At 37.9% G+C, this 16,217-nt stretch overlaps 1 protein-coding gene across 1 annotated transcript in view; it reads left to right on the plus strand.

Moving 5' to 3' along the window:
- The window catches only part of NOL9 (nucleolar protein 9), a 25,402-nt gene extending 13,565 nt beyond the window's left edge, over positions 1-11,837 (plus strand). Inside the window, exons 7-12 of the mRNA XM_051988677.1 lie at positions 1,669-1,830; positions 1,968-2,256; positions 5,075-5,186; positions 6,356-6,533; positions 9,893-10,026; positions 10,448-11,837. Of these exons, the coding sequence (XP_051844637.1) occupies positions 1,669-1,830; positions 1,968-2,256; positions 5,075-5,186; positions 6,356-6,533; positions 9,893-10,026; positions 10,448-10,558 (986 nt within the window). The 3' untranslated portion in view covers positions 10,559-11,837. The remainder of the gene's footprint in view (positions 1-1,668; positions 1,831-1,967; positions 2,257-5,074; positions 5,187-6,355; positions 6,534-9,892; positions 10,027-10,447) is intronic.
- Positions 11,838-16,217: the final 4,380 nt, after the last annotated feature.

The following is a 16,217-nucleotide window of genomic DNA, read 5'->3' on the forward strand; positions in this document are numbered from 1 at the left end:
CACATGCAGGCGATCGCACAGCACACTCATCCCCATTGCATGCTCACAGACACACTTCCTAGGGGGCCCTTAGAAGCCATCTAGTCCACCCCTTGGGTAGATGGTATCCTAGGAAAGGAGTCATCTGATCTTTGGCAAGAAACCCCATTGCTGTTTTTGGATAGTGTCATTAGATGTTGACCCAGCATAATCGCTGAATTTCTTAACAGGAGCATTGACATAATTACCATTCTTGTCATTACCTCTGCCTTCTTTGAAGAACATTGACAAAGCTAGAGGCTGTGTGGAGGAAAGAAGATTAGAACTAGACCTTCCTTCTAAGCCTAACTGAAGGAATGGGGTCATTATTCTGGAGAAGAGAAGTCTAAAGGGGATGGGATAGCTTCCTAAGTCTTTGAAGGATTGTTGTGGAACAGAGGGTTAGACTTCCTTGTTGTGCTTGGTCCCCAGTGCAGATGTAGGAATACTGGGGAAAAGTGTGTTGCAGATGGCAGTTTATAGTTTAATATGTGGAAAGACATGACAGTGTTGAGAGTTATCTGGAAGCATAATGGGCTTTGTCAGTCACAAGAACTTCCTTGGAGTGCTTCAGGTAGCGGAAGCTGAGTGGCCATTTCTATTAAGAGAGAATTTTTGCGCAGTTATGTTTTGGACTAAAGGGCTTTTGTGATCATGTGGCAGAGTAGAAAGAAGCCTGAATTTTTGAGTTCTGAGGACATTATTTGGTGTCCTAGCCCTGCTGCTGCTTATTTTTGTGATCTTCTACTGATCTGATAAGGTCACTGAGCTCGTCTAGGTTGTGCTTTCTCCATCTGTAAAGTAGGAAGGTTGGCTGAATTAACTCTAAGAGCCTTTCCAGCTTCACATTTATGGGACTACAATATCATGTTCTTTAGTGAACTATTAAATGTGTCATCCTGGCCCGAAAGTGATCCTTAGGGTTCTGTGAGCAGACATCACCTCTGGCAAGTTGCACCAAGCTAGAAAGTCTTCCTGGACAATCTATTGTACTGTGTGTCTCTCATCTGAAGAGGAATGAAACTCACATACTCCACATTATTGTGTGGGCCACCACATGGCAATGCTTTGAGGCTACAGTATATTGAGTCTTGGAGGGGGCTGTGATCTGTGTCAGAGAAGGAACAGCCATCCTCCGAAATGAATAGACTAACAGACAGGAATTGAAAGGGAAATGAAAGGCCAAGACAGGTGTTCCTTTTGCTGCTGTAGCTCAAGGGTTAAATTTTTCCTGCCTATATCTCTGTTATTTTAAAAAAAAAAGAAAGAAAGAAAGAAAGAAAGAAACCACCTTCGTTATCAGTTAACAGTTTTCTGACTAATAGGATGGGTTTTGGTTGTTTTGATTAATTATATGAATTTGTCAACTTGAATAATTATTTATCATCTTTTCTTTAAAAAAAAAAAATCAACCCTACTGTACATAGTCTGTGCCAGTCATGAAGTGTAAGGCGTGTAGTTGTCTGAACATCTTTGAGCACATTGTTAAGGTAAATAGGAAATTATTGTGAGGTGTTTGAAGCTTTCTGCAAAAAACTGATGACTTATATTTCAGGAAAGGGAGTTACAAGTATTCTTTGGGGGAGAATTTAAGACAGTATTTTGTAGCAGAGAGCAAAGCTTTTGTAATCCTTTTTTTCATTTTCTTAGGGTCACCCTTCACTCATCAAAGGAAAACTAGAAAAATGGTCTTTTATGGTGATTCTTCTTGTGAAGATGACTGTAAGAAGTACATTGAGGTTGTGAAGTATGTGTTCAGTGCCTATCAGAGAGAAGTGCCTCTCATCATCAATACAATGGGCTGGGTGAAAGGTAGGTCTGATCACATGTGTCATGTTCTTGCTGCAAAAACTACTATGGAAGTCCACTTTTCTATGTCTGAATCGGAGTTGTATAAAAAACAGCTCTTGCTTTGATTTAATGGAGTTGTTTTGTCCCCTTTCTTCCAGGTGATGGACTTTTGCTCCTCATTGATCTTATTCGAATGCTGGCTCCTACTCACATTGTTCAGTTTAGTTCTGAACATTCCCACGATATGCCCCTGCTTACCCCAGAATACATTGCTGGGATGGCAGGTCTGCAGACAAAAGGCAAGACCAAAGTAAAAAACAAGCATTTGAACTCCACTGAATCTGAGAGTTCAGGAGATCCAGATGAAGGGAGCCAGTCCCACTCACCAGGACACAAACTGCTGCTTATACAGTCTGAATTCGCTGGTGCTGGCGTTGCTCAACTGACGTAAGAAAGATGTGGCATCTCAAGCCTGGGAATTAGGTCTTTTCTGCAGTATTTGAAATTTACTTCTTGAAATGGTGTCAATCCTCCATAGTTACCAAGTTGCCTATTCCACAGTTTTACAAATTTAAGTAGTAGAAGAATTACCTCTTTTTAAAAGTAAATTATTATTGCTATCTTAATTTTATATTCCCTTGGTTTCCCAATAAACTCCCAAACTATCTCCCAGAGAACTATCACTTCTAAGAAGAAAAAACAAGGAAATAACATTTTAGTAAAAACTAACCAGCATCTCTACCAAATCTGCCCTGATAATGTAGTGTTCTACGTTCATGGATTCCCCCTCTGTAAAGGAGGAGGTGTGCCTTTTATCCTTTCTTTGGGGCCAAGCTTGATTATTTTAATTTCACAGGATTTTACATTGTTGAAGTCATTGTCTATGTTTTTTTCTGGTTCTGCTTACTTTGTTTTGTATCAGTTTCTACAAATCTTCCTGTACTTCCTTGTATTCTTCAAATACATTGTTTCTTATAGCACAGTAAGACTCTTTTATAATCAAGTACCACAATTCATTTTATCACTTTCCAGTCAATGGGCATCTACTTTGTTTCTAGCTCTTTGCCCCCTCAAGAAGTTTTGCTATAATTTTTTTTTGCTATATATGGGGCCTTTTTATCATTGATTTCTTTTGGGTAATTGGCAAAACATTGGGATGAAAGGTCAGGACCGTTTTGCTGACTTTTCTAGCATAATTCCATATTGCTTTGGAAGTTAATAGATCGACTCATTCCCCCAATGGTATGCTTGTTATATCCCCTAATATATCGTCCACTATCTTTGCCTAATTGTCTGTGTCAAGTCAATAAGGCTTTAATATGCTGAGGATACAAAAAAAAAGAGGCAAAAGATGGATGCTGCGCTCAAGGAGTTGGTAATTCCATTGGAGGGGAAAAAATATTCAAAGAAATAGGTTCAAATGATATAGGATAACTTAGAGATAATTATAGAGGGAAGAGCGAGGTAAAAGCTCAATTGTATATTTTTCTTAATGAGTGATTTGAAACATCCTTTCATATAGTTGTCAGTTTGCCATTCTTTTGAAGCACTTGGTGATTATTACAGGGCTAGACTTGGTGTGAGGAAGGTTAGAGTTAAAATCCAGCTTCATCTTATTGACTTACTCAGCTATGAGACCCAAGGCAAATCACTTCATCTCTGCCTTCTGTTTTTTTTGAACTGTGAAATGGAACTATTCTAAATGTTTTTCTTCAAATAGCAAACTCTTGTGAGGATCACATGAGATAATATTTATAAAGTACTTAGCACAGTATTTGGCACTTAATAAATGTTTTGATTCAATCCCCTTTCTCTTTTTCTTATAACTTAAAAAAAAATTTCTTTAATTAAAAAAATCTGTTTTCTCCTCCTACTTCCTACTACCTCATTGGAAAAAACCCAGAAAACAAACAAAGCATCCTTGTAACAAACATATACATATACATATGTATACATGTATATTTAGAGAGAGTCAAGCAAAATCAATTCTTGCATTGGTGACAGCCAAAAAATATGTATATCTCAGTCTGCATACTGGTCTGTCAACTTTTGTCAGGAGGTGGATAGCATATTTCTATAAAAGGTCCTTTGGTCATTATATAATTGGAGTTTTTAAGTTTTTCGAAGTTGTCTCTACAGTTATTATTTTGTAGATTATTCTCCTGATTCTGGATCAATTCATCAATTATTTCTAGGTTTCTCTGCAATCATTCCCTTTATCATTTCTTAACTAAAATTCCATCATTTTCATGAATCATAACTTGTTCAGGCATTTGTTAGTTGATAAGCGTCCCCTGTTTGCATTTCTTTGCCATCAAGAAAAAGAACTATTCTAAATGTTTTTCTTCAAATGGGTTCTTTTCCTTTTTATGATCTCTTTGAGTTATAAAACTGTCCCTGGGAACTATACTATTTCATAGTTCCACCAACAGTGAATTAATGTATTAGATTTCCCACAACTCTTACAGCATTTCTCTTTTTGTTTTTTCCCTTCAACTTTGCCAGCCTAATGGGTGTAAGGTGAAAGTTCTCAGGTGCTTTAATTTACTTTAATTATTAGTCTTCTGTAGCATTTCTTCACATGGTAGTAGATAGCTTAGATTTCTTCTCTTGAGAAGTACTTGTTTATATCCTTTATCAAAACTGGATAATAGTTTTTCTTTTTAGAAATTTGAATGAGTTTCCTCTGTATTTTGAAAATTTTTATTAGAGAAGCTTGATGCAAAGATTTTTCTCCTGTATTCCTTTCTAACTTTAGCTATATTTGCACAAAAATTTTTATTTTAATAATCAGTATTGTTCTTTTTTTCTGCTATCCTCTGTATTATTTGTTTGCATGTGAACTCTAAGCCCTATTCATAAGGCTGAATGAAAGGGGATGACTTCCTTTTTTAATTTATTTATGGTATCATTCTTTATGTTTGTCATGTAGCCATGATTTGGAATCTCTTGTGGTATATGGTGTGAGAAGGCTGCTTTTAGGTGCATTAATTTGCTTCCTATAAAAATTAACTTTTTTTCAAAGCCATAACTATCCAAATGCAAAATCCAAAAATATTTGCCCCCTTTGGAACCCTTTGGACTTGTAAAAAAGGATTTTTTATTTTATTTATTTTAAGATTTTTGCCTCTTCTATGATGGGACTGGTTGGAAACCTTAAAAAATAATATACCTCAGAGAAATGTACTCTATATTCGATTATAAAAATATTTTTGTGATAAAATTGTACTGTCTTTGCTTAATTTGTTTCTAATTTATTTTTTAGGCAATGGCATAGCCCGGTTCTTCGTGATATGACCTTGTTAGGTTACCTTTCCCTGCTACAGCCACCACAGGCAAAAGCATTTCTTCCATTACACCATCTAGTCCCCTTTCAGGTAATTTGAGCATTTCTGGGAGAAATGCACAAGGGAATCTATCCAAATGAGGTTCCATTTGGTAGGAGTTTATTACTTGTTGTTAAGCCAAATGAAAATTATCTAAAATACTAGTACCTTCTTTTGGAATTTTGGGTCACCTTATTGAAAAGATGTGCTCTAGGATCTGAATTTAGCCATTGATTTTTATGATATAGCTTTGCCAGGACTATGTTGCAGGCTTTTTCAGATTTGTCTTTGTAGGTTTGGCTCTTTGAGGGGATTCGGGGAAATCTGGAAAGTAGCTTCCTATTGCATATTCTTTTTTATTTTTATTAAAACTTTGGTTTCTAAGGGATGGTTTAATTGGGGAATGATGTATGATGCTAAAACCAAGACTGAAATGCTCACAGCCTTTAAATACATAGATTTTAGGATTAGGGAGAGGGATTTTCTCTTTTTGAAATTTGTGTGAGAAGCTGCTCCAGTCACTTTTTTTTAAAGTCCAGAATGTCCTTAAATCTAACTAGCATATTAAAAAAATAAAATTTCCTTTGGTATCTTAGGGAACCTTAAGAGTTGTAAGATGGGGAACAGCTAGAGGGTGCAGTGGGTAGAACATTGGCCCTGGAATCAGACCTGAGTTCAAATTTGGCCTCAGACATTTAACACTTCCCAGCTGTGTGTGACCCTAGACAAGTCACTTAACCCCAGTTGCCTGGTAAGCCCCTCCCCCCCAAGTTGTAAAATAAGAATGTATTCATTCTTGTTCTGTTCTTCTGATCTCATTGTGTTATTTTAAAAATGAATGAGAGCTGTTTAAAAAAAAAAAAAAGTTTATGTGGATACTACTTGGAGATTTAGCAGTAGTAGATGTTTTCACCAGTACTTTAACTAATTTACAGCACCCTCAGACTGCCATTTTGTCTTTCCTTCTAGGTAAGAAAGACCTTTGCTTCCTGCTGTAGTGCTGGTGTTCACTAACTTTATTAATTCTTTATGTTCCTCAGACTTCAACAACTAAATACTAACCAGAACAGTGGCTAGTGTTTGCAATTAATGTTTACAACAGTTTGCAGTTAATTATATAGCAAAGGGTATTGGGGAAACTTATGAGTAGCCTTTAGGTTGATTAAAAAAATTAAATTGCCATTTCAGGGTGAAACTAACAGAAGGGCTTTATTTTCCAGATCCCTTTTAGTTCTGTTGCTCTCCGGGTTATTCACACTGATGTTGCTCCTACACATACCATGTATACAGTAAATGCCAGCTGGATTGGTCTTTGTAGAATACTAGATGATGTCAAACAGAAAACTGATGGACCAGTTTTTCTTACAGACAATCCAGTCTGTGACTGTTTGGGGTTTGGTAAGTTCACATTACTAAAATGGCCTTGGTTTTGATAAAATAACATGATCTTTTTTGCGTGTAATCAAAGAAAAACCTCTTAATCGAGACTGTACAAGTGGATCCTAAGTCATGTTTAGGGAAAATCATATGTCTTTGGGTCATCAGATGACACTCAAAACCCAGAAAGTAAAGTTCATCATGAGGTGTGCTTGCTTCTCCAACAGGATTTGTTTATATCGCTTCACTGGTAGACAAAAAAAATTGGATCTTTTTTTGATAGTCTTACTAGGTGTGTTGAAGCTAAGTAATTAGGAATTAGTCATTTTAAAATAGATACAGACTCTTCAATAAAAAATTCACAGAATCACAAAATTAAGAGATTTGGAAGACTTCCCAGGTTGCCTAGGCTAATTTGCAAATAGTAGAACTCTATGTCTCCCAGAACATTCTGTCTGTGTTTGAACACCTTTGAGGCAGGCTGCCCCATTTCCTGATAGGGTGATATTCCTTCCCCCATCTTTTGTGTGAGGTCCTCCTTGACACCAGACTTAACGTTTGCTTCTTTGCAGTCTCTGCCTTTTTCTGGTTGTGCTCTGAGTGGCTAAATAGAACAAATTCAGTCCTTCCTCCCCGTGACAACCTTTCAGATGCTTGAAGACTCTTTGCTGCTCCCCTTGAGTCTTCTCTGGTTTAAACCTCCCCAATATTTTAACAGATCCTCATGATGTGGACTTAAGGTACTCACCATCCTATTTAGATGTTCTCCACCCTGTTAGTGTCTTTAAACTTTGATGCCCAAAACTCTTGAGATCAGATAAGGGCCAAGGACATTCCTAGAAGCAGGGCTCCTCCTGCTGATCCCAAGGTCTTCTTCTTTTCTTTGATCTCCATATTGATCCCACTGCTGAGTCACTTTGAGCTTGTAGTCCGTTGAAACTCACAGATTCTTTTAAGTACAGCTTCTGCTCCTGTCTCTGCCATGCTTTATTTATGAGATTAGTGTTTATGCTACTCAAGTGCAAGACTCTACATTTGTGTGTACTGGATCTCATCTTATTATGTTCAGCCTAGTGTTCTAGACTGTCAAGACCCCTTTGGATCCTGGCTGTCATCCACTGTAGCAGCTAACCCTCAGCTCGGTGCTGCTTTGGATGCCCATGTCATCTTTGCCTTTATCCGGGTAATTGATAAATGTGAAACAGCACAAGCCCCAACATAGATCCCTGGGTCCTCCACTGAGGACCTTTTGGCTCATTGAGATGAGTCCAGTCAGCTATCAGTTCTGAATTCTCCTACTTGCATCCTTTCTGATTGATTCATGTTGGCCTTTTCCAGCAAATGTACAAGAAAAGAGATATTTGATCAAAATCTTTGCTAAAACTTAGGTGAGCTAAATCTGTTGCATTCCACTTAACCCCTTGAATAATCCTGAGGAAGTCAGAGTAGTTTGATGACAATTTATATATTTTTTTAAATAATAGCTTTTTATTTTTCAAAATACATGCAAAGATAGCACCCTCACAAAACCTTCTGTTCTATATTTTACTCCCTCCTTTCCCATCTCTACCCACTCTTAGCAGACAATCCAATATAGGTTAAACATGTGTATTTCTTCTACAATTATGCTGCACAAGAAAAATCAGATCAAAAAAGGGAAAAAAAAAACCAAGCAAAAGAAAAAGGTGAAAATAACTATGATGTTGGTCCACATTCAGTCTCCATAGTCCTCTCTATATGCAGATGGCTCTTCCCATCCCAAATCTATAGAATTGGCCTGATCACCTCATTGTTGGAAAGAGCCAAGTCCATCACAGTTGATTATCACATAGTCTTGTTGCTATGTACAATGTTCTCTTGGTTCTACTCACTTCTCTGAGCATCAGTTCATGTAAGTTTCTCTAGGCCTCTCTAAAGTCATCTCTGCTGTTCTTTAAAAAAAAAAATTACTTCCTCATATGTATTTTAATTTTTTTAACCTACATGGTTTTTCTTTACCTGTATATTAACTTTTAAAATATGCATTTCTTATGAATCATTTTGGGAGGGAAAAATCAGAATAAAAGGGAAAAACCATGACAGAGGGGGAGAAAAAAGTGAACATAGCCTGTGTTGACTTACATTCAATCTCCATAATTCTCTCACCGCATGCAAAAGGAGTTTTCTATTCTCAGAGTTTATTGGGATTGTCCTGGATCACTGAACCACTGAGAAGAATCAAGTTTTTCATACTTGATCATTGCACAATGTATTCCTGGTTCTGCTTGTTTTGCTCAGCATCAGTTTGTGTAAATCTTTCCAGGCCTTTATAAAAAAAAAAAAATTGTTCATCATTTTTTATAGAATGATAATATTCCATAACTTTCATTTACCATAACTTATTCAGCCATTTCCCAATTGGTGAGCTTCTATTCACTTTCCAGTTCCTTGCCACCACAAAAAGAGCTGCTACAAGTATTTTTGCACATGTGGGTCCCTTTCCCTCCATTATAATTTCCTTGGGCTACAGAACCAGTAATAGTACTGTTGGATCAAAGGGTATGCACACTTTGATAGTCCTTTGGGCATAGTTCCAAATTGCTCTCCAGAATGGTGGATCACAACTCCACCAACAATGTATTAGTGTCCCACTTTACCCATATCTCCTTCAACATTTATCATTATCTTTTTCTGTCATCTTAGCCAAATCTGAGAGGTGTAAAAACTAGAAATAGCTTTAATTTCTTTGTCTGAAAATTGTTCATATCCATTTATCAGTTGGAGAAAGGTTTGTGTTCTTAAAAATTTGAGTCAATTCTCTATACATTTTGGAAAATGCGACCTTTATTAGAACCTTTGGATGTAAATTTTTTTTCCCTCAGTTTTCTACTTCCCTTCTAATCTTGACTGCATCGGTTTTGTTTGTACAACAATTTTTTTAATTTAACATAGTCAAAGTTATCTATTTTGTATTTTATAATATTTTCTAGCCCTTCTTTGGCCATAAATCCTTCTCCACAGATCTGAGAGTTAGACTATCCCTTGTTCTCCTAATTTGCTTTATGTTTAAACCATGAACCAACTCATTTTGACTGTTTAGTCAAACGGGAATAGGATGTTAGGTGTGTTGGTCACTGCCTGGTTTCTGCCATACTGTTTTCTAATTTTCCCAGCAGTTTTTGTCAAATAGTGAGTTCTTATCCCAGAAGCTAGGATGGTCTTTAACTGTGACACAACTCATTCTTCAGGGTGCTGGCTGACTCTGATGCTCAGGGCCTGTCAGAACCCTTTAATCTGCTCCACAGTATATTCTCAGTCACTAAGGTCACGTGTGCTGTCTTTTGAATTGGTTTTGAATTGGATTATTATCATTATTATTGTTGTTATTTTTTATATTAAAGGAATTATCCGAGGGATCAGCATGGTGAAAAAAATGTACTACATTCTGACTCCTCTGTCTCGTGAAAAGTTAAGGCACGTGAATTGTCTGATGATTGGAAATATCACTGTTCCTCATTGCGTCTTGAAGTACCAGGTACAGTCCATGAAGGAGTTTGCTTATCTATAGCACAGCTCACCTGTTTTCCCCAATTAAACCAGGTGAAAGTGGGGGAGGCATGCTACAGACAATATGAAGAGAAGTGAGGGCGGTGGGAATTCACACAAATTAGAAATGTTATTTTATACTGTTTGGAATGTTGATTCTAAATTTTGTGTTGTAGCTTGTACGGGGTGGGGCTGCCGGGGAAGGCCGCTGCCCAAAGGCCTCAGTATGCGGAGTTCTGTGGCCTTGCCAGCGAGGGGCTCCTTCTCTTGGGGGAGCAGCCAAACATTGGGGAAGATGGCTGCAGGAGACTCATCCCCTCTCCCAAATTCTGCCCTGCAGGGAGGTGGCCATATCCTATATCTTGTGTGCATGCATTTTCATCTTTCCTTTCTGTATCTTTGTGTTTCAGCCCAAGGTTGAGGGGGATATCCCATACGTTACTTCTGAATACAATTTTTCCATTTGGGGATCAGGAAAACTCAGAGTGAGGAAGCTTCTGCAAAGAAGAGAATACCTATAATCGCCAATGAACTTTTCACTGAAGAATTAGCCTGAAGTTCTTGGTTTAATGAGGGAGGGGGATGCAGAGGTGTCCAGTGGAGTGAGGTGAACAATTCTCCAGCCAAAATATTGTTTATAGTTTACAAGTGTTTTTGTATTAAAATATTTTCTGAAAATTCTTCTCAACATGATGTGATCTGAAATGCAAAAGGCATCCCCCAGGCACGGCCACGGAGCCCTGGGGACCGCATGGCCCTAGACTCATGCTTCTCCCCTGGAGAAATTCAGGCTACGGTGGGCCTTTTGACGTCCTGATTTGTGCCTCGTCCGTTTGATGATGACGTTGCAGCTCTTTGATTTATAATGCACTTTAAAATTTTCAGAATACTCTCCTTACTACAACTGAGGAAAATCGTGTCAAGACTATTACCTCTTATTTTATAATTAAGGAAATAGTCTTCAAGAAGGCTAAGCAATTTGTGGAAAGTCTCAGATCTGGCTGGACAGCATCGGAAAAACCAGATCTTCTTTCTTATTCCTTGACCAATATTCTTATCCCATCCTACCTCCTCATACAGTTCCTTATTCAGTGAACTCCTTAATTAAGTTAGGACATTAAATAAGGACCAAAAATAGGAGATTTGAGCCAGTAGAGCAAAGGAGGAGGAAGGATGAGTTGACATCAGACATCAGGAAATCTTGAGGGTCCTATGGCATGAAGATAGAACCCTACCATCTTGTTTACTGTGATGATTCATACATGCTAGCTACTTCTATTGGATCCAGCTGTTCATATTCTGGATTGTTGGAGCGAATACCCCTTCTTAATTATCCTTGACTATATTGTATTTAATTCCTGATGTCTTTAAATATAAATATAAGTAGTTAAAACAGCCATTGTTAAAGATTTTAAGAATCCTTAAGAATGACACATCCTACCCCCATTATAAGCCGCAACTCTACTTTAGTAAATTGATGGTAATCATGTTACAATAAACCAACACCTTGCAAAATAAGCTTTCCAGATTTCGGTAGTAGCTGTGTGACAGACAGAATGTCTTTTGGGCCCATTTTATAGGACCTGTCTGATGTTGTGGTCCATTGTCATTGCCTTGGAGCCCAGGGGCATCCCGTGGAAGACAACAGAATTAGGATTTCCATGGAAGAAATTTGCTCTTGGTGTGGGTTTTTAAAGTCTGTGGTTGATAATGTATAATCTTTGAATAAATGTAATTAATGTTTTTTTCATGTTTTAGCAAAAATAGATGGAATAAATTGCCTCCCAATCTCTTTTTTAATCCTATAGTTTGGTGCTTGTCAGAAACAAGTCCAAATCCTTATAACTTGCTGGTATATATAAATACTCATTTTATAGAATGATCAAATTATTTCATTTAAAAACTATAAAAGTCAACCATAAAATTAATTGAAACAATTCAGCCAAGTTGCAGAATATGAAACAAATCCACAAATCATCAGCGTGCCTGTGTGTATTACTAGCAGAATCCAGTGAGAGTCCCATTGGAAATCACCAGAAGCTATAAAATGTTGGGATGGATAGTACATCTAGTAGCAAAGCGCCAAACTATATATTAATTGCTCATGGGTAGGTCAAACCAGTATAAAAATGATACTCTACCTAAATTAATTTCCTTATTTAGTGCCGGAACAAACGAATATTTTACAGAGCTGGGGGGCGAGGGGAGGGAGAAGCAAACCTTGGGGAGAAACAGAAGGCCAGGAAATCAAAGGGCTTAATGAAAGTGGAAAGGAAGGATACCGCTGTCTGATGGAGGTGACTGAAAGCAGTCATGAAAATGATTCGTTTGGCCAATGAAACAGCTTATGTGCAAACTGTCGTTAATGTTGACCATTCCAAAGACTAGTTCCCAGAGTGAGAGCTTGGTATGTGACAAACTGAGAAACTGGACTGCAGCATGGCATGATGACTTATGTCCTATCCCCAGATACATGGCCTAGATTTAAAGGTCACAGAAATTAGAGGAAAAAATTAGATTTTTGAAAATGTAGATACGGGAAAAATTAGTGAATAAGTGCCAAGGTGGTCACAGAAGATGAACCATTTCAGTTATATAAAATTTAAGATTTTTTGTGCAAACTAAAAATTAGAAAAGTAGGTTTTTCTGGAAAAAAGTCTTATTCAAGATATATATACACACACGTATTGGTTCAGTTGTATAAAATAACTAAGCTAGAAGTTGCTATAATGCACAGAGCATTGGACCTGGAGTCCGGAAGATGAGTTGAAGTCCAACTCCTGACTCATTGTGTGACCTGGATAAGTTACTGCACCTCTGCCTCAGTAAGTTTCCTTACCTGGAAAGTGGGAAAGATAATGGCACCTACTGGATCAAATGAAAAAATATGTGAAATACTTTGAATCTTCACATTATTATGGTTATTTAATATTAAGACCCATTTCCCAATAGAATAATCATATGATGGAAATCTAATTATAATAAAGGCAAAGTAAAGCAATTAAGATCCCACTTCATAGCCTTCTGACTGATGAAGATGAGCAAAGTGACGAATTTTGAAAGGGCTGTCAGGAACAGGCACTTTAGTTCAGTGCTGAGAGCTTTGAATTGGTCCAGCTGTGTCAGAAGCTTACCAGGCTTTATATCTGCCTTTTGACTCGGGTTACCCTTGGTGGGTCTATCCTATAGAGGACCAAAGACAGGAGAAGGACCTATATGTACAAAAAGGGAGCAGTTCTTTTTGTGGTGGCCCCAAATGGGAATCTTGGGAGGTATTCTATTGGGAAATGGCTATACAAATTAAGGTATAGTGATGTAGTGGAATTACTGTGCTGTAAGAAAGAACAAAATGGACAGTTTCAGAAACTGGGGAAACCTTTGAACTGAATAAATTGAGCAGAAGTAGAAACATTTATATGACAACATTGTTGAGAAAATCAATTTGGAAAGACTTCAGGACTGATTGATTCATTGACAAACCCAGAGTCCAGAAGATTGAAGATGGAAGGTGCTACTCACCGTTGTTAAAGAGGGAGTGAACTTGAAGTGCATCTAGTGTAGCCAATGTAAGCATGTGTCTGGCTGGACCAGGCACAGTTAGAATGAAAGATTTTTTTTTAATTCAGTGGAAGGGGCAGAGGGAAGAAAAAATTATAAATGCATGCAAAAATAATTTTTTAAAATAAATTTAGAATTGGGCAGATCACAAAGGTTCATTGAATAAAATAATCGACTGAAAAGGACAAGATAGCACTATTAAGCAAGCTTATTGGAATAAGGATACTATAAATACTTAACACTGGAAGAATTTTAGTTAAGTCTCTGCTCTTTGGGAATACTTAAAAATTCTTTTTTCATGTTTGGCATAATTACTATCAACAAATATGGGTCACTGGATGGTCCTTACTGGACAAAACATCTGCCTGACTTTTCTAACCTATAGTGTGTAAGGTGTCTCTATTAAGTTATATGATTTTTAAAAAACCATCAAGAGTATTGTGTTTACACCCTTGAAACCATCTAAGATGGGTTTGTCTTGATCACTGATGGTGAAGCATCTATATTAGGGCATCAGGAGCTTTCCTTCAAATTTTAACATTTTATTAATTTGCATAAAAATTAATTCCAGGCCTATTCCAGGAGAAATGTTGATAGATAGAAAAGATAATGTGGTATCTAAAGGCCTACCTTTAGAATTAGATCAATCCAGGCTGACACAAACAGCCGTGTGGACAAATCTCAATTCAGTGGCCCCAGGCATCTGGGACTAAAAATTGGAGGGGACTCGCAAGTTGGAATCAATGGAGAGTTTCTTAAATGGATCAAAAATCAAAAAACCCAGTCCTCGAATCAGAAAACCTGAAATTGGGAGCTATGACTTACAGGACTTGGGCAAAACGTGCCCTTTCTGATGCTCGGTTTGTTCAAAATGTGATAGTTGGACCCTGTTAAGATTGTCCCTTGGGGTGCTGGATGCTAGCTCACTGATCCTCTCACTTCCTCAGAAGGGCAACAGCTCATCCTTTGAGAGTGGATTTTTCAGCCTAAAGTTATTTGAATTCAAATCTGGTCGAATGACTTTTTTTTTTTTTTAATAACTTTTTATTGACAGAACCCATGCCAGGGTAATTTTTTACAACATTATCCCTTGCACTCACTTCTGTTCCGATTTTTCCCCTCCCTCCCTCCACCCCCTCCCCCAGATGGCAAGCTCGAATGACTTTTTTTTCTTTATCATTTGTATGCTTATACACTAACTTGGAAGGCAGTAGGAGAAGAACTTTCCAACATGTTTGAAATAGTGGCTGTGTGATACAAAATCAGACCTCGAGGGACAGCACTTCTGTGGATGTATTAGTTCTGATATCCTCGAGGGAAAAAAGGCCATTAGTGTACGGACATAAAAACGGAAATAATATTTTAAGCGTAAGGATTCTGAAATTTCCCAAGCAGAATCCAGTTCGTGGAGAGAGCTTTAGTCCAACTGTAATTTTTAAGTTGATCATATTTCTAGAATCATAACATTCCTTTTACTGAGAAATTTTATCAAACGATCGAGCAATTTTCTTAACCAAACAATCGCACAGCTGCCCATACCTGAATCCTAGCAATCACTGCCCACTGGTCCTCATCGACAGGGGGCCCCATTTATGAAAATGGACAAAACTCACATTTGGTCACTAGAGGGAGCTGAGCCTTGGTGATCTCTAAGCATTTTTCACCTGGCCTCTCGGCTCCTTTACTCGGAGAAGACTTCATTGGAATTTCCAGAGGAGGTTGAAGAACTTGTTTATTGGCCCTAGTGAATGCTTTCAAGTCCTAGGTGTCTCCCAGATCCTCTCCCAGAGAATCTTCGTGGTATTTTGTCAAGAGCCAAAAGGCTGTTCATGTTCTAAATTTCTGGAATTGATTATCAGTGTCAGAAACAAATTCAATGTTCTTTAACTAAGGATGTAGCCGTTCAATGTTCATGTCACTTTGCTAATAAAGGGGAAGGAAAGGATCTTCCTATTGGATAATTCAAACTGGATATCAAGCTGACTGTGTCATAAATTGAATTCATTATCTTTTCCCCCCAAATCTTTCCTTTATCATCATTACTGCCATCTGCCCAGTCACACTGGCTCAAAACCTAGTTATCAATCCCTTTCAGCTCCTCACTTTTTCCGACTCCACCTATAACCATTCTGTTCCCAAGGCCTGCTGATTCTGCCTTCGAAATGTTTCTTGTCTATACCTCCTGTATTCCCACCCTAGAGTAGGCCTTCATGCTAGCTGGGGGTGGGGGGGTGGGGAGGGCGAGTTTGCCTACCTCAAATTTGCCCCGACAGCTCATTCTCCACCCAGCCATGAAATCGATTTTCCTAAAAATGCAGGTCAGGAGATATTGCCACTCCCACCCCCTTCTCCTCTGTTGCCTCTAGGATCAAAAATAAGATCCTTGTTTGAATTTGAAAGTCCTTTGTAACCTAACTCTTTCCTCCCTTTCCAGTTTTCCTACACTTGCATGTATTTTGCAGTCTTCTCAATTTTTCTGGAATAAGAAATTCCAAGTCTGGGCAATTTCACTAAGGATCCCCCATGCTTGGAATGTTCTCTTTCCTTACCTTCATTTCCTGGTTTCTCATTTCACCTTCCTCAAGAATCTTTTCCCACCCTTCCTCCATGTCAGGATCTTCC

Source organism: Antechinus flavipes, chromosome 3, assembly GCF_016432865.1.
Source record: "Antechinus flavipes isolate AdamAnt ecotype Samford, QLD, Australia chromosome 3, AdamAnt_v2, whole genome shotgun sequence".
NCBI lineage: Eukaryota > Metazoa > Chordata > Mammalia > Dasyuromorphia > Dasyuridae > Antechinus > Antechinus flavipes.